The sequence below is a fragment of the Procambarus clarkii genome, chromosome 94 (assembly GCF_040958095.1).
Source record: "Procambarus clarkii isolate CNS0578487 chromosome 94, FALCON_Pclarkii_2.0, whole genome shotgun sequence".
Classification (NCBI taxonomy): domain Eukaryota; kingdom Metazoa; phylum Arthropoda; class Malacostraca; order Decapoda; family Cambaridae; genus Procambarus; species Procambarus clarkii.
Window position 1 is genome coordinate 3,195,309 of NC_091243.1, and position 24,074 is coordinate 3,219,382.

At 43.5% G+C, this 24,074-nt stretch overlaps 1 protein-coding gene across 1 annotated transcript; it reads left to right on the forward strand.

Annotated features, from left to right (window-relative positions):
• LOC138359964 (golgin subfamily A member 6-like protein 2) lies at positions 1–24,074 on the forward strand. The gene is made up of 5 exons (XM_069319839.1): positions 1–51; positions 12,187–12,296; positions 12,482–12,564; positions 19,839–19,995; positions 23,357–24,074. Exons 1-5 carry the CDS (start codon positions 1–3, stop codon positions 24,072–24,074), a joined length of 1,119 nt encoding a protein of 372 aa, XP_069175940.1.

Here is a 24,074-nt window from a genome sequence, read left to right on the forward strand (position 1 = left end):
ATGGAGTCCACATCTAGTCAAATACAAAACGAAGTTAGAGAAGATTCAGAGGTATGCCACCATGCTAGTCCCTGAGCTGAGAGGATTCTCACAGAATCACAAAATTCTCACAGGAATTGACAGTATATATAAAGTTAAACTGTTCAGCACGGGAGGTACGCGAACAAGGGGACACAGGTGGAAACTGAGTACCCAAATGAGCCACAGGGACGTTAGAAATAAACTTTTTTGTGTGTCAGAGATGGAAAGAATTAGGCAGTGATTAGTGGAAGCTGACTTCATACACAGTTTCAAATGAACATATGATAAAACCCAGAAAGCTTAAGAATCTGCTCACCGGTTCATTGACAGTTGAGAGGCGGGACCAAAGAACCAAAATTCAACCCCGGCAAGCACAACTAGGTATGTGCAACTAGGTGAGAACGCAAGCACGAACACGCATACACCTAGACATACTAGCACTTAAACATGCACACTTGCTTACGTGCTTACACATGGGGCCGGTGGCTGAGTGGACAGCACGCTTGATACGTAGTCATGTGGACCGGAGTTCGATTCCCCAGGTCGGCAGAAACAAATGGGCAAAATTTCTTTCACCCTGATGACCCTGTTACCTAGCAGTAAATAGGTATCTGGGAGTTAGACAGCTGTTATGGGCTGTTAAGGTAGCTTCCTGGGTGTGTGTGTGGGGGTGAAAAAACATTATTCAGTAGTTAGTAACAGTTGATTGATTGACAGTTGAGAGGCGGGCTGAAAGAGCAGAGCTCAAACCCCGCAAGCACAACTAGGTGAATACATGAAGACACACACACACTCCTACAATCAGACTACATGCAAGCCATCAGCAACTCTATGAAAACTAGTTTTTTCTCATTCAGTGAATTCAAGTATAACTTCAGAAGCTCTTCGGGTTTGAGTTTTCGATTATAGAATTGATGATTCATTTATCCCAACATACATACGTCATTTTATCGCATGATGACACTTGTATAATAATTTCAGGAAATATTATTTAGATTATTTAAATAATCATAATACTATTTAATTTCACTTCTGGATTAAATCTTTTGTACGTTATTGAAAGTGATATTTTCTCACGATAGTTACTACATCTGAGTGAATGTTAAATGTTTGTCAATTTTGAAGTGCTTATAGGAAACCCGTCCTCTTGAGTTGCTATAAGGGACAAAAAAGAGAACTAGCACCAAGTAAATGCTTATTATATTCACAATATATGCTCATTATATGAGATATATGTTAAATACGTTAGATACGTTTATGGGAAAACTAGTTGTCTCATCAATATTAACATAGCGATATACTGACATAATTTCCTGGTCAGAGAGTGATTTGAAGATCAAATCATTAGGCAGATGAAAATATTCTTTTAAAAATTTACGTAATGCTTGAGAACCCATACAAGAACATAAGTGATTAATTCAAAGACAGGAAAACTAAAAAGGAAGACGTAATTCCCCGGAAATATGTAGGCAAACTGGCAATGTATTTCAGAATTAAAATACATGAAAGACGTGTTAATGAGAGAATGTGATGAGTGGGTAAGATGTTAATGTTCTTAATCACCAAGTTAAGATAAATGTTAGTCTTCTTGTTTGAGAAGCTGTTCACTGGACACAGTTAAGCAAGTTCCGGTTGTGGGTACAAGTCACAGAATGAACAACCCAGCGGGTTTTCTTCCAATTGGGAATGTTGTACATGCTACTATGGCGGTGTGTCCACTCACAGAATGAGTGGCACAGCCCAATAAATTCGCCCTTCTGGGCCAAATTTAATGGTTATAAACACTGGTTGTTTACAGAGTGGTTCATGGGTAATCCTGCCGCCTCATACCACCATTGTCCAGGAAAGCCCCCGGGCCTTAGCGTCTTAGCCCGGGCGATCAGGCGAGCGTTGTGAGTGGTCCACTTGCTCTTGGGTCCGGTCCACAGTGACGCTCACGATCCTCTCTAAGCTGCCATTTTCCTCTTGGGTACGACACGCTGGTCGGGTCTGGCGTACCACACTCAGAGTGCACCAGGATCTGCACACATGCTATGCTCCCTCATTATAAGAGACATGCTCCCTCACTATATGAGCCATGCTCCCTCACTATAAGAGCCATGCTCCCTCACTATCAGAGCCATGCTCCCTCACTATACGAGCCATGCTCCCTCACAATAAGAGCCATACTCCTTCACTATACGAACCATGCTCCCTCACTATACGAGACATGCTCCGTTACCACGATCCATGCTTCCTCACTTTACAAGCCATGCTCCCTCACCATGAGCCATGCTCCGTCATCACGAGTAATATTCCCTATCCACAACAAAGGCTCCCTTGCCAAGTAACATGCTTCGTCATCACAAATTATTCTTAACAAAAGCACACCATGCTCCTCCACCCGTCATGCTCTGCCACTACAGGCTATGTTTCTCTGATAAAATTAGGCCTTCCCTCTATTGCACAAGCCATGCTAATCACACCAAGCCATGCTCCCTCACCACAAACCATGGTCCATCACCACAAGCCATGCTCCCTCACCACAAGCCATGCTCCCACACCACAAGCCATGCTCCCTCACCACAAGCCATGCTCCCTCACCACAAGCCATGCTCCCTCACCACAAACCATGCTCCCTCACCACAAGCCATGCTCCCTCACCACAAGCCATGCTCCCTCACCACAAGCCATGCTCCCACACCACAAGCCATGCTCCCACACCACAAACCATGCTCCCACACCACAAACCATGCTCCCTCACCACAAACCATGCTCCCACACCACAAGCATGCTCCCTCACCACAAACCATGCTCCCTCACCACAAACCATGCTCCCTCACCACAAGCCATGCTCCCGCATAACAAACCATGCTCCCTCACCACCACTCGTCTAACAAAATGGTCACTTTATCTCTGATAGCTGGAAGGTCGTGGATAATATTGGGTTTTCAGTATATTCCACATCGGCGTCTTGTTCACAAATCGAAGGTCGAGCTTCACAACAGAGGGCACACGGCGAGTCTCAGCGCAGCTGTTCCTGCTGGGAACGCTGAGGGCTGCTGAGGACACTACGGGCTGCTGAGGACACTACGGGCTGCTGAGGGCACTACGAGCTGCTGAGGACACTACGGGCTGCTGAGGGCACTACGAGCTGCTGAGGACACAACGGGCTGCTGAGGGCACTACGTGCTGCTGAGGACACAACGGGGTGCTGAGGGCACTACGGGCTGCTGAGGACACTTCAGGCTGCTGAGGACAACAAGAAGGTTTTCTGAGAACATAACTAAGAATTACAAAAGACGCTTGTTGTGGCTACCATAGTAGTGCGTGTGGCTGTATTTGTCTATCTGCCAATCCATCTCTCAAGTTGCACTCATTTCTCTGATGCGCACTCCGACCCTCTCTTGTCCACAAATATATATGTATATATATATATATATATATATATATATATATATATATATATATATATATATATATATATATATATATATATATATATATATATATATATATATCTATCTATATATATATATATATATATATATATATATATATATATATATATATATATATACATATGTCGTACCTAATAGCCAGAACGCACTTCTCAGCCTACTATTCGAGGCCCGATTTGCCTAATAAGCCAAGTTTTCATGAATTAATGTTTTTTCGTCTACCTAACCTACCTAACCTAACCTAACCTAGCTTTTTTTGGCTACCTAACCTAACCTTACCTATAAATATAGGTTAGGTTAGGTTAGGTAGGGTTGGTTAGGTTCGGTCATATATCTACGTTAATTTTAACTCCAATAAAAAAAAATTGACCTCATACATAGAGAAAAGGGTTGCTTTATCATTTCATAAGAAAAAAATTATAGTAAATATATTAATTCAGGAAAACTTGGCTTATTAGGCAAATCGGGCCTTGAATAGTAGGCTGAGAAGTGAGTTCTGGCTACTAGGTACGACATATATATATATATATATATATATATATATATATATATATATATATATATATATATATATATATATATATATATATATATATGCGAACCTAGTAGCCAGAACGCAGTACTCGGCCTACTATGCAAGGCCCGATTAGCCTAATAAGTCAAGTTTTCTTGAATTTGTATATTTTACTAATTTTTTCTTATGAAATGATAAAGCTATCCATTTCCTTATGTATAAGTTAATTCGTTTTAATTTGAGTTAAAACTAACTTAGATATGACCGAACCTAACCAACCCTACCTAACCTAACCTAACCTATCTTAACATAACCTAAATTAACTCAACTAAGTCAATAATTTATATTCTTTATATAATATAGTAATAATAATTCAAATCGATTTACTGGAAACAATTTATTGAAAATAAAGAAAATCACTCGGCCTATTAGGCAAATCGGGCCTTCACAAGCGTAGAGATTGTGTAAGGCCAGCCACTGGCGTCTGGCGTTCAACCTTCGAAAATGGACAGCCAGACAGATAGACAGACAGACAGACAGACAGACAGACAGACAGACAGACAGACAGACAGACAGACAGACAGACAGACAGAGAAACAGACAGATACTCAGTATGTTTTACAAATAATGATTAAGAAATGATTGATTCATGCAGTTTACTCCCAAAATGACCTGAAATGTGCCATATTTTTTTTTAATAATGTTTGTCAACTCGTACTATGCCGTAATTCTGAATATTTGTATATATACGTATGTTACAAATATAGTGAAAGGAGTTCTTGTAGCAGTATTCCTGCTCCTACCGAGGGGCCCGTTATGTTGCACATCCTGCACCGCTATCTGAGTTTGGTTGCCCGCCATGTTGCACATTATTGACCAATAGTTGGTTGCACCGACCAGTTAGGCTCCCAAGTGTTCCATTATTGTTCTGTTGGATCTCTACCTCGACCCCTTACTCTCTTAGTTATTGCCCAATCGCTGTCTTCTCAATTTTGTTCTTACTGGCTCTCATTGTCTCACAATGAGACAATGGCGTTACTGTCTCACACTCCCCTTGTTACTGTCTCACACTCCCCTCGTTACTGTCTCTCACTCCCCTCGTTACTGTCTCACACTTCCCTCGTTACTGTCTCAAACTCCCCTCGTTACTGTCTCTCACTCCCCTCGTTACTGTCTCTCACTCCCCTCGTTACTGTCTCACACTCCCCTTGTTACTGTCTCACACTCCCCTCGTTACTGTCTCTCACTCCCCTCGTTACTGTCTCACACTTCCCTCGTTACTGTCTCACACTCCCCTCGTTACTGTCTCACACTCCCCTCGTTACTGTCTTTCACTGTCTCACACTCCCCTCGTTGCTCTCTCTCACTGTCTCACACTCCCCTCGTTACTGCTCCGAACTCTTTCACACTTCTCTATTGACTGACTTTCAATGTCCCTTACTCCTCGCGTTACTGCCTCTCATTGTACCGTCGTTACAGATTTACTGACCGACATTCCTCTCGAAAGTTCCTCTCACTATTCCGCTACCCGCGTTACTGCCTCTCACGGTTCCTCACTCCCTCGTTACTGCCACGAATTATATTACACTTCCATCGTTACTGCCTCTCATCGTACCACACTGCCCTTAACACTGCTTCTCACTATCCCGCACATCTCATCATTATTGCCTCTCATTGCATCACTCTGCCTTCTTTACTGCCTCTCACTGAACGACACTTCAACCGCTACTGCCCCTCAACCTTTAAGAGGTCTATTGGCCATAAATCTTAGCTGCTGGAGTAACGAGCATTTGGTCATTGTTTACGTGGACTGGCGGCAGAAACTACCACCTACAGCTGCAGTGATTGGCCCGCTGACCGTGGCGGCGTGACGACGTGTTTTCTCGTTCTCGTGTGAGTCGGTTTAATGGTCTGGCTAATTGGGGTGACGCATGTGATATAATAAAGTTTGAGACCTGAGAATGTGGTTGGTGTGGTGGCCGTGAGAGACGTTCTGACGCCGTTTTTGACGTGCAACGTTTTTAGGATTGGAAGGAAGGGAGGGAATTATCAGGGGGAAAGCGCCAAGCCATTACGACTATATAGCACTGGGAAGGGGTCAGTATAAGGAATTGGGATGGGACGGGGGAAAGAAATGGTGCCCAACCATTTGGACGGTCGGGGGAGTTTACGTTTCTCCTGACGACTACACTAATGTGAGCAGTGTATTGATGAACGTGCTGCGTCTTCGTCTGTGACATCTCATTGGCATTCAGCGTTCAAGAGCTGGGTGGACAGTAATAAACTTAAAGGATGTATAGGGGGTCATCTGCTACTTTATGGGTCGTTATGAGGATAGAGTGCTCCACTTTGCCGCCAGGTGTGGGTGTAAGGAAGGCGCTGGATAATGGCAAGGGTCTTGCTATTTGAGATACCTAATGTGGTGAAATCGAGTGTTGGGCCTAGGGTTTGGTACAGAAGCAAGTGTGCAGGTATATATGTACACGTCTGGACCGGCGGCTGGGTTGGTAAATGGAAACCGCACTGTACGAAATGCGGTTCTCAAGATATGTTCCGTCATCTGTGATGGTGATGGGGTGTTCCCCTGCTGAGTGGTTATCATTGGCAATCCCGCACCTCTTTTAAATGCAGGTTTCCTGACAGCATATTGTGGGCAGGGCCTGGTGACCGCGTCAAAAAGTGCTCAGTGAGAGTGATTTGTTTATAGTAGCGCTCGTGCTCCTGATTCTATTGTGATTGGTGGCGAACATAGTGGCGATGGTGTTTTGCTTGTGGCTGTACACACAGTAGGGCGTGTGCTCCAGATGTGACCGAATCGAAGCACCCGTGTATAGTTGAGCAGTGTGTACACACACACACACACACAGGCTTCGGTGGAGGCAGAGACTATATGCTGCACCAGATGTAGGGTGTGTGGTTGCATATAACCACACAACATACATCACAATCCATACCCTGTGTGTCAAGGGTATGGATTGTGTGGGCGTGAGGTGCAGCGGATAGTGTGAAGGTCACTATGACCAGTAGCTCCTGGTGGGAGGGATTGTTCTACCTGTGGTGCGGCTCTCTGATGGGTGCTGCTGTAGAGGAAGGTGAGCCTACAGCTGTGAACCGTCTATATGCTTAATGAACCACCATCGGTATTACTGAAACATTTACAACACCACTGAACCACCCACAGAGTTACCGAACCACCCATCGAACTAACGAACCAGACACGGAACTAACGAACCACCCACGGAAATAACGAGCAACACACGGAGCTAACGAGCAACACACGGAGCTAACGAGCAACACACGGAACTAACGAACCAACCATGGAGCTAAAGAACCACCTGCGTAACTAAAGAACCACCGACGGTTATGATGAACTACCCATGGAACCAACAAACTACTCACGGAACAAACTAACCGCCGTAGACAAGAATGGAACAATTCTCGACACCAAAACCACGCATTAAACCATTTAACAGTATAAAATATATTTTTTCACAATCATTGTTTTCACTGAATAAACATTAAACTATAAATGTTTTTCATGTGATTGTACAATCAATACATTCTGTTTAATGGTATAAAAACAAGTATATAATATATAACACAATGACGCCTTTTCTTTTCCACTGCATTTTGCATATCAGGTAAATATTGCTAAAATATGCAGTATTTCTTGCTTCTTCACTACATATTTCGGTCAGGAACGTTATATTTTGTTAATTGAAGCTAACTTAAAATTATGAATAGAGATGAATAGTCAAACTCAACTTTTACGCACCAGCTACCATAGACTAATGAGTGTTTCAAGCATCATGTGAACAAGAAACTACAAATCACAGTTACAGAAACATTTTATTTTTCCTGTAATATTACACAAACTTCACGTAAAAACCCATAAGGCTTATGAAGTTTTGAAATCTGTCTATTATTCGCGAGAGATCTCTGTGTATTCTGATAATAAATGAATTAGAGCTTTCACTTACTAATGATTAAATGTTGTAGTAAAAGTAAATTAAAGATTTAAATATCAATCAAACTGAAGGTCGAGGGATATACAAAATTTATCTAAAAAAAAAAACACTTTGAGGTGTAAGGCGTTCGAGTGAGAACTCACTGAGATAAATTTTCCAGCTGCCATAAACTAACCAAATCAAGTAAGAATGTAAAATTAACAAGTCAGAGACTACGAGCAGAGAAGTTAAGTGTCAAAAGCATTCATTTAAATTTCCCATACATGGGAATTATATTGCCTCGGAGATGGCTTTAGACAATTAAGGTAACTTGTGAAAGCTTTTGAATGTTCTCTTCCTGTTCTTACATTGACCTTTTTAAACTTTTTAGAGACATTAGAAGGAATTTTTCATTGTCAGAGTAGTTAACAGATGGAAGGCCTTAGGCAGCGAAATGGTGGAGGCTGACTCCATACACAGTTTGAAATGCAGATATAATAGAGCCCAATTGGCTCCGGAATCTGTAAACCAATTTGACAGTTGAGAGGTGGGACCAAAGAGCCAAAGCCTAATCCCCGCAATCACATCTAGGTGAGTTCGTCTCTCTAATAAAGATCAGAATACACAGATATGCCACAGAGACGGATTTTTTTTTTTAGCTAAAAGAGTAGTAATAAAATGAAAAGAATTCGACGTACACGTTAAAAAAGAACTTTATTCATAATTAAAAAAATATATGAGAGAAAAATGGAGAGACTCGTATCATTAGACAGTCGATTTCGTGGAATCTGTACAGATCCAGGAGCTTTAAATTCGATCCAGCACACATATAGGTAAGTGAATATGACCCTTGTTGCTAGCAGCAACAAGGTCCGAAGAACACCATTTACAGTTCCTAATCTCGTGCGCGACTATTTACTGGTTCAGTTCTGGAAAACATGTAAACACACAAGTTGTCGAAGGAAGTAAGACTATATACCAAAATGTTTTTTAGAAACTATATTTCCACAAATGTTGGCGAGAGTTTAACCACATAACACACTGGATGTTAGTACACCCAGAGTACTAACAATGTACTAACAGTGTACTAAGCACGTTGTTAGTACGAATTACTTTCCTGATAGAAATTATTTATTATACTAGTCGCTCATGTCTAAACCATGAAAATTTAGGCAAAACTGCTGGATAGTTTATATTCATCAAAAAACTCTCCCACCTTGTGTTAAAGACTGCCCTAGAAACACAAACCGGAACTGTCTCTATTTTCAGCATGTAATAAATTTCCGCATGTAATAACTTGTAATAAAGTTGTTACATCTTGGCTTAACGTGTTTATGATGTATTAGAACGTTGTTACAACTTGCTATATTGGTTGTTATAACTGGTTAGGAGGTGTTAAATCTTGTTCGAACGTTGTACCAACGTCGTAGTTTCGGTGTGTATTTGGCGGGAAACAGTGACCATGGTCACTGTTTCGAAGAAAATGACAACATATCTGTTCTATACCAAACTTTTACCAGGAAGCTCAGGAGTCGAGAGGAAGAAAAAAACTCTCACAAATTAGACTCAAGCAGTGACTCTAGTCTGAGCCTCAAGCACCGAATCTAATCTCATTAATGAATAGCCAAGAGCTCATATCAGGGCAACTCATTACGGTGGAGTGCTGCCACGGGTCGAGCCGGATACCGAGAGATAAACTCAATTCCACTAAGCTAACTCCGCTTATCAAGAAAAAAGATATATTTAAAATTTACTTGGATTTCTGTATGGTAGTTATTGGCTGCCAAGGACACAAAAATATGAAAAATGGTACAAATTTATTGTTTTTCTGTTATTAAGGATCTCTTCATCTCATAAAGTATATTACAATGAAATATATAATATGCGTGTATGTATATAATATATGTACATGCACACATAAACGCGCGCACACACAAATGCGTGTGCGCGCGGACACACACACACACACACACACACACACACACACACACACACACACACACACACACACACACATACACACACACACACACACACACACACTCACACACACACACACTCACACACACACACACACACACACACACACACACACACACACACACACACACACACATATGGGGGGCCTCGTAGCCTGGTGGATAGCGCGCAGGACTCGTAATTCTGTGGCGCGGGTTCGATTCCCGCACGAGGCAGAAACAAATGGGCAAAGATTCTTTCACCCTGAATGCCCCTGTTACCTAGCAGTAAATAGGTACCTGGGAGTTAGTCAGCTGTCACGGGCTGCTTCCTGGGGGTGGAGGCCTAATCGAGGACCGGGCCGCGGGGACACAAAAGCCCCGAAATCATCTCAAGATAACCTCAAGATAACTATATAAATAAAAATGGAGATGTCCGTTTGTGCATAACCGCTAACTTCCGAAAGTTCTCCACCGATTGCTTAGAAATTTTCACACGCCGTTCCATTCACATCTGAGCAGGTTTTTATATACATAATATATAGGTGTCACGTCAGTGACGGTAAAAAAAAAAACATGCTTTTTTCTGTAAAACTGTAATTTCATGTGTTTTTCATGTGAGGGAAATCTTCGAAACCTCTTTACTGATTGCTTTGAAATTCTGACACGACGTTGCATTCGAATAGGCGCGTCTTTTTATATATCTACTATATACATGCTTCACCTGTGACAGGAAAAAACATGCTAGTTTGAAAAACAGCGCCATCTGTTGAACGTAAGTGCAACACACGCTGTAATCTTCGAAAAATTGTCACCGATTGCTTTGAAATTTTGACACAACATTGCATTCGAATAGGCGCGTCTTTTTATATACCTACTATATAGATGCCACCCCTGTGACAGGAAAAAACATGCGTTTTCGAAAAAAATATGCCATCTGTTGCACATAATAGCAACATGCACGCTATACTAAATATGTCACGAATTCCATTTCAATGTGTCCGATTGCACTGATAAATTTAATTTTCATAGACTTCGATTTATTTTATTTTTTATCGAATTATTTTGTGTGACATTGTGTTGGAATGGAGCTGTGTTGTTTAACATTATGTTCATTTCGTAATTATAAGTATAGATGCCACACCTGTGACAGGTAAAACTATGCTTTACTTGAAAAACAACGCCATCTGTTACATGTAAGAGCAACACACATTCTATACTAAATATGTTACAATTCCATTTCAATGTTTCTGATTTGCATTGATAATTTGAATTTTCATAGTTTTTATTTATTTTCATTTTGATTTAATTATTTGGTGTGAATTGCGTTGGAATTGAGCTGTGTTGTTTACCATACCGTTCATTTTGTGAATATAGTTTATTTGTTTTATTTTTTCACATTTTCATTTCCTTTTTTAATTGTTTTTCTTATATTTCAGTGATGGGAACATCAGATCACTTGATGTTCTCAATTTTCAGATGGGAACATCAGACCATTTGGGAAGGTATCGAACGAAGGGTGGGAAATGGTGGGGATGACGAGGGGATGGGGGAGTTTGGGATGGTGGGGACGAGGGGATGGGGAAATGGAGAATGGTGGGGGAGGACAAAGGGACAGGGAATGGAGCACGGTGGGAAGGAAGAGGGGGATGGTGGAGTGGGGAATGGTTGGGAGGCCGAGAGGACGGGTGAGGGGGTAATGGTGTGAAGGTCTGGGAGACAGGGAGGGTCGCTGTAGCTCAGCAACGCACATTTGTTGCTGAGCCACAGCAACGCGTGGCCGGGTACTGCTAGTAAATAAATAAAATCACGACCTAAACACTACATCAATGCTTTAAAATAAATAATATTGTAGGCAGTTAACAGATTAACCGGATTCATTTGGTAAACACGAGTTAATTTCAAAGGTTTAAAGAGAAATGGGCACTCCAGCTCACCCTCACGATCTGCCGCGGGTCGTCTGTTCGCAACGACGCCTGTTGGCATGTCTCTCACACCAGCACGTCCTCCTAAGGTTCTCCAACGTCAAGAAAACGGTCAATTTAAAGGGTCGTATCCTAACCTACCAAAGGACCCAAAACAGAAAACGAAAAATTTTGGCCTTATGTAACGCATACGATTGAAATGCGACATTCTATGTAAGTAGACAGGTTGCTCACACTCAACATCACCAATACGACTCCACGAGTGTAAAATAGGGCTTCATGGTTGAAACCGCTTATATCCCTCTGTTGACATTGTGTGATGCAGTAAATCAAATTATAAACATATCTTGTTAATAAATATGAAATATTTAATGTGTATAGTTCCTAAAACTGAGGAATGAAATAGGTGAAGTGAGCCACACCGACGATGTAACTGCAACAAGCAACACCCCACTTCGCTATTACTCTTCAACACAGTTAACTACACAAAGGTACAGTGTCCATCCCGCAAAGAGAGCTATAAAAAGTCTTAGCCAAAGTCTTAACAAAATATCAAAGACTTTGGACATCCAGATTCTTACCCTAAGGTTTAAGGAATAGTCTGTGGTACACTTTTAATTTTTAATGGGATCCTGGCAAAAATTTTATGGTTTGACATTAATTTTTTCTGTTTCAGAGAAATTCGGTCATACAGTGGGTTCACCGCCCACCAGGACGTTTCCTCTAATTACAGACTTGTAGCACTAATTAAACTGCTAGGTAAATTAATTTTTAACAGTAAATCTTGCAATTTTATAAATATAGAGTATATATGAATGAACTTTGCAACAAATGAATACTTATCAGTGATAATTAATAAAACTCAGTAATGTCATTGTACAAAATAAACCAGGCGAGCCATATAATAGAACAATATAAGGACCAGTATTACTGTAATAAATTTATATATAATCTTACGGGAATAAAAAATGTAGTTTAAGAGTAGGTAATTGTGAGCAGCAATCATACCTGGCTGGGCCTTCCTCACTGAAGAACCTGGAGCCACTAAGGAGAGGAGAAACACTAATCAACAATCATCAATTAGCAACTATAAGCTGTTACGTTTTTTAAGTTTTATAATTGATGTTAATTCATAACCTCCTTCTTCTTCTTGTAGAAGTACCATTTAAGTACCAATATATATATATATATATATATATATATATATATATATATATATATATATATATATATATATATATATATATATATATATATATATATATATATATATACATATATATATATATATATGTGTGTGTGTATATCACGAAAATAAACACGTGATTAAGAATGTGACAATGTCAGACCACGGAGGAAAAATGAAACAGGAATTTCCTTAAGTACTTTCGTATATTAAATACATCTTCAGAAGGTCGTAGCAGCTGTCTAACTCTCAGGTACCTATTAACTGCTAGGTGAAGAGGCGCATCAGGGTAAAAGAAACTCTGCCCTTTTGTTTCTACCTCGGGCGGGAATCGAACCCTGGAGCTTAGGACAAAGACCCCGAGAGTTGTCCACTCAGCCGAGAGGCTGATAATTTCTTATAGATGAGAAAGGTGTATGTACGGAGAGATGGGAAGGGTGTGTGTATGGGAAGATGGGAAGGGTGTGTGTGTATGGGAGGATGTGAAGGGTGTGCGTATGGAATGATGGGAAGGGTGTGTGTATTAGAAGATGGAAAGGGTGTGTGTGTATGGGAAGATGGGAAGGGTGTATGTATGGGAAGGGTGTGTGTGTGTATGGGAAGATGGGAAGGGTGTATGTATTTGATGATGGGAAGGGTGTGTGTATGGGAAGATGGGAAGGGTGTGTGTATGGGAAGATGGGAAGGGTGTGTGTGTATGTGAAGATGGGAAGGATGTGTGTATGGGAAGATGGGAAGGGTGGGTGTATGGGAAGATGGGAAGGGTATATGTATTTGATGATGGGAAGGGTGTGTGTATGGGAAGATGGGAAGAGTGTGTGTATGGGAAGATGGGAAGGGTGTGTGTATGGGAAGATGGGAAGGGTGTGTTTTTATTGGAGGATGGGAAGGGTGTGTGTATGGGAAGATGGGAAGGGTGTGTGTATGGGAAGATGGGAAGGGTGTGTGTATGGGAAGATGGGAAGGGTGTGTGTATGTGAAGATGGGAAGGGTGTGTTTTTATGGGAGGATGGGAAGGGTGTGTGTATGGGAAGATGGGAAGGGTGTGTGTATGGGAAGATGGGAAGGGTGTGTGTATGGGAAGATTGGAAGGGTGTGTGTGTATGGGAAGATGGGAAGGGTGTGTGTATGGGAAGATGGGAAGGGTGTGTGTATGGGAAGATGGAAAGGGTGTATGTAAGGGAAGATGGGAAGGGTGTGTGTATGGGAAGATGGAAAGGGTGTGTGTGTATGGAAAGATGGGAAGGGTATGAGAGGGAAATCTGGGTTCTGGGTTGACCCGGGCCTTTAGGACTAGATGAAAAGGAACGTAGAGAGTTTATACTTTATAAATCCATACTAGACCGCTGGGCTGCAATAATGTCAAAGAAACTTAATTTTCACTCTCATCCTGAAGATGCCCAAATTTCTAAAGTGTCCCCCACACCTCTCCATTGCTTTTCCGGCCACAGAATAGCGAACACACTCCTGTATGCACGACTACTGATCTGAAGCCTTCCTCCACCTGGTCGGGTCCTTTCAGTTTTACAGAATCTCGAATCTCCAACACGGAAGGATGCTGGCGGCGCTCATCTCGTGTGTAACACTGATGCCCTGAAGGCTGCTCATTTGCGGCAACTTAGCGGACATGACAAGTAGTGCACAACAAAACAGTCAAGGAAAATAATCTTCATTCTGGCTTTATTAATTGAGATATTGATTCTGATTTATGAAAGGTATGGCCAACGGATGGATCTAGCTTCACCCTTTCTTATGAATGAAGACTAAAATTAAATTTATTTCACAATTATTAAAAATACACTATAAATGATCGATTACTAGAGGGAATTGAATCTAGCGTGCAGCTTTTAACATATGCAGTTAATCTAGTGAGGTTAGTGTTAATTGTATGGAACCACAGCTATATATATATGTATATATATATGTATATATATATATATATATATATATATATATATATATATATATATATATATATATATATATATATATATATATATATATAAAGAGAGAGAGAGAGAGAGAGAGAGAGAGAGAGAGAGAGAGAGAGAGAGAGAGAGAGAGAGAGAGAGAGATAGATAGATAGATAGATAGATAGAGAGAGAGAGAGAGAGAGAGAGAGAGAGAGAGAGAGAGAGAGAGAGAGAGAGAGAGAGAGAGAGAGATCATGGTGCTTGGGCTGGGACACACACCAGCAGTTCTGGGAGATTTGTGGGTGGACGCGGGGCGGAGCTGGAATCTTAACGCAGCTCCGGAATGACGGCCGACACTAATAAAATTGTCAGAGAGGGAGAGCAGAGCAGGATGGAGAGGGGAGTTGCCCCGAGAGAGGAGAGAGAGACATCAGGATAGAGATGGGAGAGAGGAAGCAGGCAGGGAGAGGAGAGAGAAAGCTGGCTGGGAAAGGGGGAAAAGAATAGGATGGAGAGGGTGGGCACATAAGACAGGGAGAAAGTAGTTGAGTAGAGGAAGATAATTTGGGAAAGGATTAGGGACGCTGAAACAGCGAAAAGGTTGTGTTTTATGACGTAAAGATTGGATGAGAGAGAGAGAGAGAGAGAGAGAGAGAGAGAGAGAGAGAGAGAGAGAGAGAGAGAGAGAGAGAGAGAGAGAGAGAGAGAGAGAGAGAGAGAGAGAAAGAGAGAGAAAGCGAAGATGGACAAGGGACAGGAAATCTGTGGTCTTATCAAGGGGGAAAGCGTGGAGACAGACAAAAATTAGGTTGGGAGAGGGGAGGAAGAGGGCCACGAGAAAGGGGAAGAGCACCCTGGGAGAGCGGTGAGAGGCACAAGTTATGCTGAGAGAGGCGAAGGGAAGTAGAATGAGAAACAAGGAACCCCGCCGTAGGTGTGTGTGTGTGTGTGTATGTGTGTGTGTGTGTGTGTGTGTGTGTGTGTGTGTCTGTGTGTGTGTGTGTGTGTGTGTGTGTGTGTGTGTACTCACCTAGTTGTACTCACCTTGTTGTGCTTGCGGGGGTTGAACTCTGGTTCTTTGGTCCCGCCTCTCAAACGTCAATCAACAGGTGTACAGATTCCTGAGCCTATTGGGCTCTATCATATCTACACTTGAAACTGTGTATGGAGTCAGCCTCCACCACATCACTTCCTAATGCAATCCATTTGTCAACCACTCTGACACTAAAAAAGTTCTTTCTAATATGTCTGTAGCTCATTTGGGCACTCAGTTTCCACACACACACACACACACACACACACACACACACACACACACACACACACACACACACACACACACACACACACACACACACACACACACATACACACACACACACACAGTAGCAAGTGGAGTACCACAATGATCGGTGCTGGGACCAATTCTATTTCTTGTATATGTTAACGACATGTTTACAGGAGTAGAGTCCTACATGTCGATGTTTGCGGATGACGCAAAGTTGATGAGAAGAGTTCTAACAGATGAGGATTTCTTGATCCTCCAAGAGGATCTGAACAGGTTGCAGAGATGGTCAGAGAAATGGCTACTGGAATTCAACACGAGCAAATGTAAAGTTATGGAAATGGGACTAGGAGATAGGAGACCAAAGGGACAGTACGCAATGAAGGGGAAAAGCCTACCTGTGACGACGCGTGAAAGAGACCTGGGGGTGGACGTAACACCTAATCTATCTCCTGAGGCACATAAATAGGATAACGACAGCAGCGTACTCTACACTGGCAAAAGTTAGAACATCATTCAGAAACCTAAGTAAGGATGCATTTAGGGCGCTTTACACTGCCTACGTGAGACCCGTCTTAGAGTATGCCGCCTCATCATGGAGTCCCCATCTGAAGAAGCATATAATGAAACTGGAAAAGGTTCAGAGGTTTGCAACGAGACTCGTCCCAGAGCTACAAGGGATGGGGTATGGGGAGCGCCTGAGGGAACTGTGCCTTACGACACTAGAAAGAAGAAGGGAGAGGGGGGACATGATAGGAACGTATAAGATACTCAGAGGGATTGACAGAGTGGACATAGACGAAATGTTCACACGGAATACAGAATAGTAACAGAACGAGGGGACATGGATGGAAGCTTGAAACTCAGATGAGTCACAGAGATGTTAGGAAGTTTTCTTTTAGCGTGAGAGTAGTGGGAAAATAGAATGCACTTCAGGAACAGGTTGTGGAAGCAAATACTATTCAAAATTTTAAAACCAGGTATGATAGGGAAATGGGACAGGAGTCATTGCTGTAAACAACCGATGCTCGAAAGGCGGGATCCAAGAGTCAATGCTCGATCCTGCAGACACAACTAGGTGAGTACACACACACACACACACACACACACACACACACACACACACACACACACACACACACACACACACGCACATTCCCAGGAAGCAGCCCGTTGCAGCTGACCAGCTCACAAGTTCCTATTTACTGCTAGGTGAACAGGAGCATCATGGTGAAAAACTCTGCCCATATGGTTTCCGCCTCTGCAGGGATTTGAAACCGGGCCATTAGGATTACGACCCCTAAGCGCTATCCACTCTACCGTATGGCCTCTTTGCTTTGGGGGCAATATAATTTTCATAGTTTCTTTCTGCCAATCATCTTATTTTTATAATGTCATTCCTGGCCCTGTTGCAGCTATTTTGGTTTACCTCTGTCCATTGTCTTCTTTATCTCCTCCACTCCCTCCTGCTTTTTGTTTTTGCTTCCAATCACTGTCTATTGAACCACTGGTTCAATATGTTCTACTTTTTTCCCTTAATGGTAGTATGAATCACTCTTCTGCCTCTATGCACCTCAGTTTTACTTGGTCCATCATCTGCTGGACCGTCTTCCCTCTAAATTCCTCCCCCCATTGGACACTTCCCAGACACTCTCTTACTTTCATGTTGTCTCCTTTGTATAGTCTGCTCTTCCTTCCCTGACTCCTTGTCTTATGGGCACTGTTCTAAGTTCTATCTTGTAGTTAAATACCAGGACACAATGGTCACTTACTCTTAGTGGTATTTCATGCTCTAAATTCTTAATGTCTTCCTCATTCTGGGTGAAGATCAAGTCCAGTATACTTGGTGACTTGGTGAGTCTCCTGCCCTTTCTCTTGTGTCCTCCTTTCATGTTGTGTTAAAAGTCTCTTTCTACAACTTTCACTAACTTCGCTCCCCACGTTTCTTCTCAATACTGCGGATTTCTGGAATCTCAGTCAATCTCTAAATGATTTAGGTCCCCACTGACGAGAAGTTTAGCTCTCATGCTGTGTGCCACCGTTGCTGCTCTCTGCAATGCCTCTATGCATGCATTCTTTTTCCAGCTGCTGTCAGGGGGTCCCAATGATGGAGTCTGTGTATACATTCTCACTCTGAATCTTCCGTTCTTCAAATTTCCACTTCCGCTTTACTAGGAGGGCAACGCCTCCTCCTATCCTTTGTGGTCTTTCTTTCTTTATCACTTGGAATCCCTTGGGAATATTGCATTAGAGATCATATTATTGATTTTCGTTTCAACTTTTGCAATGAAATCCGGGTCATTTCTCTTACACTTCTTTAATTTCCTCTGTTTTGTTTGTAATTCCGTCGGCGTTCGCGTACCAAATCTTCATGCTCTTCCTGGACACCTTATTCCCAGTTATTTTAGTGTTAGAGAGTCAGGGGGTATATGGAGGTCAGGAAGGTGTTGGTGGGGGGGGGGGGGGGGGGCATGAGTATAAGGGGGCTGGTGAGAAAAAGGGTGTGTGGGGCAGTGCAGAATCATGTACTGTCAGGGGGGGGGTGAGTGGCAGAGCACGGATGGGTGGGGGAATTGGGATCAGCAGGCAGGGGGGGACGGATAAGCCAGTTTAAAGAATTAGGGTGTATAGGCCAGTTAACAGAAGTCATCAGACCCCTAACCCAATTCCCAACAGCACTCGGTGAACCTTTTTTGGCCACAGATATTTCATCGTATTAGTTATGTGCTAGATAGAATCGGAACTTGTGTTATTTTTCCACATAGCCCGATATACATATTGGTATATACGGCACTGATGATGTGTATTCCCTTAAGCTGATATCCACTAGGGGGTATACTCGGCACTGATATATCCTATGGTAGGGCAGGACTAAAGTTTTAATATAAATCATCTGACGAACACTCACACAGACGAATAAACGCACTTACGACCTGACCAACAGGTAAAAAAAAGTATCAAATAGAGAAGACAAACAGATAAAGAACACCAGCAGGTAAAGAAGACCTGCAGATAAAGAAGACCATCAGATAAAGAAGACCAACAGGTAAAGAAGACCATCAGATAAAGAAGACCAACAGATAAAGAAGACCAACACAAAGATTACCAACACACAGGCTGCCAAACAGGCGACCAGACTAAAGTAGGAACACATAAGCCGACCATCAGACAAGCAGGATCAGTGGCAACATTTCAAACAACACTTGACTCGTGTTAACCAAAGCTCAAACGTTTATTGTTACTTAAAATTTCGACTCATTAACCTTCCTGTACCTGCCTTACCTCTCACAAAATTTGCCAATCAGCAAATCATACATTTCCACAACGATATAAACACTAAAAGCAATACTTATCCATTACAAAAAGAAATAGCTAAAAATCTCCTGGGGTCAGATTCACGAAAGCCCTTACACAAGCACTTACGAACCTGTACATCTTTTCTTAATCTTTGGCGGCTTTGTTTCCAATTATTAAACAGTTAATGAGCTCCGGAACACCAGGAGGCTGTTTATAACAATAAAAACAGTTGAATGGGACGTTTTCATGCTTGTAAACTGTTTAATAAATGTAACCAAAGCCGTAAAAGATTGAGGAAAGATGTACACGTTCGTAAGTGCTTGCGTAAGTGCTTTCGTGAATCTGGCCACAGGACACTTTCCATCCCTCTACGGCCAACGAAGAGGCCACACCATCCTCTTCCGACTACTGGAGGAAGAGATGGCCTACCAAGGAACAGATGAGAGGACCCAAGCTGAGGTGAAGGATGCTGCCGTGGCTGGCGTGATGACACAAGTTCTCAGACGGATGTAAAGGTCTTCAAAAAGGTGGGTTGAGGAGACATTAATCACAGGAGATTATTGTGTCGCAAGAAGAGCTAGATTAATTGTGGAAAAAACATGGAAAAGACGACACAAATGCTATGAATATCATAGTGGTAAAGTTATTGGCAGATGGTAGAAGTGCAAGGTGGCAGGTTACTGATTATAGTAAAAATAAAAAATAAAATACAAATAATAATAATAATTAAAATAATAATAACAATAATTATTATATTTTATTTCAGGTTCATACATGCGAATAATGCATAAATCAAATAGTTGTTAAACCAACTATGAAAGTGATGAAGGGCAATAACCCTGAACGAGAGATTGTTATTGATAACTGAGAGTAACACTTACTGGAACACTCTCAGGAGAGGGAGAGAGAGGGGGTGGAAGGAGGAGGGGTAAGGAATGGGGACGAGCAGGAGAGGCTAAGGTAAGAGAAAGGAGAGGCTGAGGTAAGAGCAGGAGAGGCTTGGGTAAGAGCAGGAGAGGCTGGGGTAAGAGCAGGAGAGGCTTGGGTAAGAGCAGGAGAGGCTGGGGTAAGAGCAGGGTGGCGACGGTGGTTCATTTATAAAAAAATTTTATCATTATAGAGCCAAAGTTTGCGAGGGTGGAAATTATCCTTAATTATTAATGAAAGGCCAATGAGCGGCCGGCAACTGATAGCCAATGGGAGGCTTAACTGGTTCTTATCATTCTGCCGCCATGAACAACGAAAGGGAGAGAGGAAGATAGAGAAGATAACGAGGGATAATGGAGCAGTAAAAGTAATGAGTTTATGGCCAACCCCAGGGAGAGGGAGGGAGGGAGTGAGAGAAGGGGAATGTGAGAGAAGTAGGAAAGAAAGGGCACAGCTAATTAAGAAAGGAAGGGAGAGCGAAAAAGAATGAGGGAATGGAGGAAGTGAATGAGGAACCGAGGAATAAAATAAGACAGAAAATGAGGGAGAGAGATAGTGAGGAAGACCAAGTGAGAGATAAGTGCAAGGAGCGAGAGAGTAGTGAGTCTTTATCAGTATAAAAAAACAATACTCGCAAGAAACAAAGAAGCCAGGCTCTTAGGGCCTGGGGGAGTGAGGAGTCTGTGTAGAGTGTGGGAGTGTCCGTGGTGTGTGTGGGGGAGTGTCCGTGGTGTGTGTGAGGGAGTGTCCGAGGTGTGTGTGAGGGAGTGTCCATGGTGTGTGTGAGGGAGTGTCCGTGGTGTGTGTGTGTGAGGGAGAGTCCGAGGTGTGTGTGTGGGAGAGTCCGTGGTGTGTGTGAGGGAGTGTCCGTGGTGTGTGTGAGGGAGAGTCCAAGGTGTGTGTGTGGGAGTGTCCGTGGTGTGTGTGAGGGAGAGTCCGTGGTGTGTGTGAGGGAGTGTCCGTGGTGTGTGTGAGGGAGTGTCCGTGGTGTGTGTGAGGGAGTGTCCGTGGTGTGTGTGAGGGAGTGTCCGTGGTGTGTGTGAGGGAGTGTCTGTGGTGTGTGTGAGGGAGTGTCCGTAGTGTGTGAGGGAGTGTCCGAGGTGTGTGTGAGGGAGTGTCCAAGGTGTGTGAGGGAGTGTCTGAGGTGTATGAGGGAGTGTCCGAGGTGTGTGAGGGAGTGACCGAGGTGTGTGAGGGAGTGTCCGAGGTGTGTGAGGGAGTGACCGAGGTGTGTGAGGGAGTGACCGTGGTGTGTGAGGGAGTGTCCAGGTGTGTGAGGGAGTGTCCGTGGTGTGTGTGTGAAGGAGTGTCTGAGGTGTGTGTGAGGGAGTGTCCATGGTGTGTGTGAGGAAGTGTCCGAGGTGTGTGTACGGGAGTGTCCGTGGTGTGTGTGAGGGAGTGTCCGTGGTGTGTGTGAGGGAGTGTCCGAGGTGTGTGAGGAAGTGTCCGAGGTGTGTGTGAGGGAGTGTCCGTGGTGTGTGTGAGGGAGTGTCCGAGGTGTGTGAGGGAGTGTCCGAGGTGTGTGAGGGAGTGTCCGAGGTGTGTGAGGGAGTGTCCGAGGTGTGTGAGGGAGTGTCCGAGGTGTGTGAGGGAGTGTCCGAGGTGTGTGAGGGAGTGTCCGAGGTGTGTGAGGGAGTGTCCGAGGTGTGTGAGGGAGTGTCCGAGGTGTGTGAGGGAGTGTCCGAGGTGTGTGAGGGAGTGTCCGAGGTGTGTGAGGGAGTGTCCGAGGTGTGTGAGGGAGTGTCCGAGGTGTGTGAGGGAGTGTCCGAGGTGTGTGAGGGAGTGGCCTGCACAAGAGCACCACGCATTGCGACGTATACTTAACCTATAACCAAAAACCTATATAAAAAAAGATGGCATTGGCTAGCGAAATTCACATAATTGTCCCGTTTTCTGTTCGTGGGTCCTCAGGTTGGTTAGGTTCGGGTACATTGGTAGAACAGTTTAGGGACGTTATGAGCGCTCAAGATGACGAGCAGGGAAGAGACAGGGGCAGGGGCATGCCAGTGACCGAGGGGGAAGGGACAAAGGGAAATTAAGACACTGTGGACACTGCCAATAGCATGAACGAAAAAATAGTCTGAAGAAAGCCGGGGAAAAAAATTCAAATACAGAAACATAAAATGTGGGAAATAATTCAGTGAGTCTGACAAGTGACTGTTTCTTCTAGGAGCAGACGAAATACAACAGACACTAACACTCTGTTATACAATCACGCGGCTAGTCACAATATCCACGACAAACGTTTATTTTCTTAAAATAAATCTTATTTGTAAAATAAAAAGAATGATTAACGGCATGGCAAAAATCTTTATAAGTGCTTTTATTTAAAAAAAACTTTCTATAACGTTTCGAACAAGTCTACGTTCACGTCAAGATTAACCAAAAAAAAAAAATGTTAGAGTTGCCGAAAAATATATTAAAATTAAGACTTCAAAATATAAATTAAGGAAGAAATAAGCATTTCATGAAAATCCTAATTGAAATGTAAAATAAATGTCACTAATTATACAAGGAGTAGATTTACACATAATTATGCACAGAAAAAACACTCGACTTATAATTGAGAGGTTTACCATAATCTATTCTACAATCCTCTCTAAGCCACAATCCTCTCAACCTGTGGAAAGTTTATAAGTCAAGAACAACAGTTTACCAACCATCCCGAAAGTATACTTCAGTCCCCTTATGAAATATCCCCTTATGAAACAGAGAACCCCCCCCCCCCCATCATCTTCCAAAAAATTACTGAAATGTTGTAGAAAATGTTCATGTCATTAGAGAACCGTAGGAATGAGGAGCAATAGGAATGACCATATCCTAATAGAACATTTAAAAAGTTTGATGAGATAATGAGAGACAATGCAAAAAATGCGTGGAGGAAGAGGAGGAGAGAACGCAACGAGATGAAGAGGTAAGAACTCTGCAATAAGAGGTAGCCAGGAAGCAGGCGGGTGAAGCCAGGGAGCAGGCGGGTGAAGCCAGGAAGCAGGCGGGTGAAGCCAGGAAGCAGGCAGGTGAAGCCAGGAAGCAGGCGGGTGAAGCCAGGGAGCAGGCGGGTGAAGCCAGGGAGCAGGCGGGTGAAGCCAGGAAGCAGGCGGGTGAAGCCAGGGAGCAGGCGGGTGAAGCCAGGGAGCAGGCGGGTAAAGCCAGGAAACAGGCGGGTAAAGCCAGGGAGCAGGCGGGTGAAGCCAGGAAGCAGGCGGGTGAAGCCAGGGAGCAGGCGGATGAAGCCAGGGAGCTGGCGGGTGAAGCCAGGGAGCTGGCGGGTGAAGCCAGGAAGCAGGCGGGTGAAGCCAGGAAGCAGGCAGGTGAAGCCAGGGAGCAGGCGGATGAAGCCAGGGAGCTGGCGGGTGAAGCCAGGGAGCTGGCGGGTGAAGCCAGGAAGCAGGCGGGTGAAGCCAGGAAGCAGGCAGGTGAAGCCAGGGAGCAGGCGGGTGAAGCCAGGGAGCTGGCGGGTGAAGCCAGGGAGCAGGCGGATAAAGCCAGGGAGCAGGCGGGTGAAGCCAGGAAGCAGGCAGGTGAAGCCAGGGAGCAGGCGGGTGAAGCCAGGGAGCTGGCGGGTGAAGCCAGGGAGCAGGCGGATAAAGCCAGGGAGCAGGCGGATGACAACATTCCCCACAGGCAAAAGCATCAGGATGTGACAAGAGCGGAACTATAA

What these genes read in the sequence shown, in the direction of transcription:
- LOC138359964 (XM_069319839.1), top strand. Translation starts at nt 1, where the DNA reads ATGGAGTCCACATCTAGTCAAATACAAAACGAAGTTAGAGAAGATTCA. An exon ending in AAGTTAGAGAAGATTCAGAG is followed by an intron (nt 52 to 12,186) that starts GTATGCCACCAT and finishes TAATGTGTATAG; the next exon opens with TTCCTAAAACTGAGGAATGA. An exon ending in ACACAGTTAACTACACAAAG is followed by an intron (nt 12,297 to 12,481) that starts GTACAGTGTCCA and finishes TTTCTGTTTCAG; the next exon opens with AGAAATTCGGTCATACAGTG.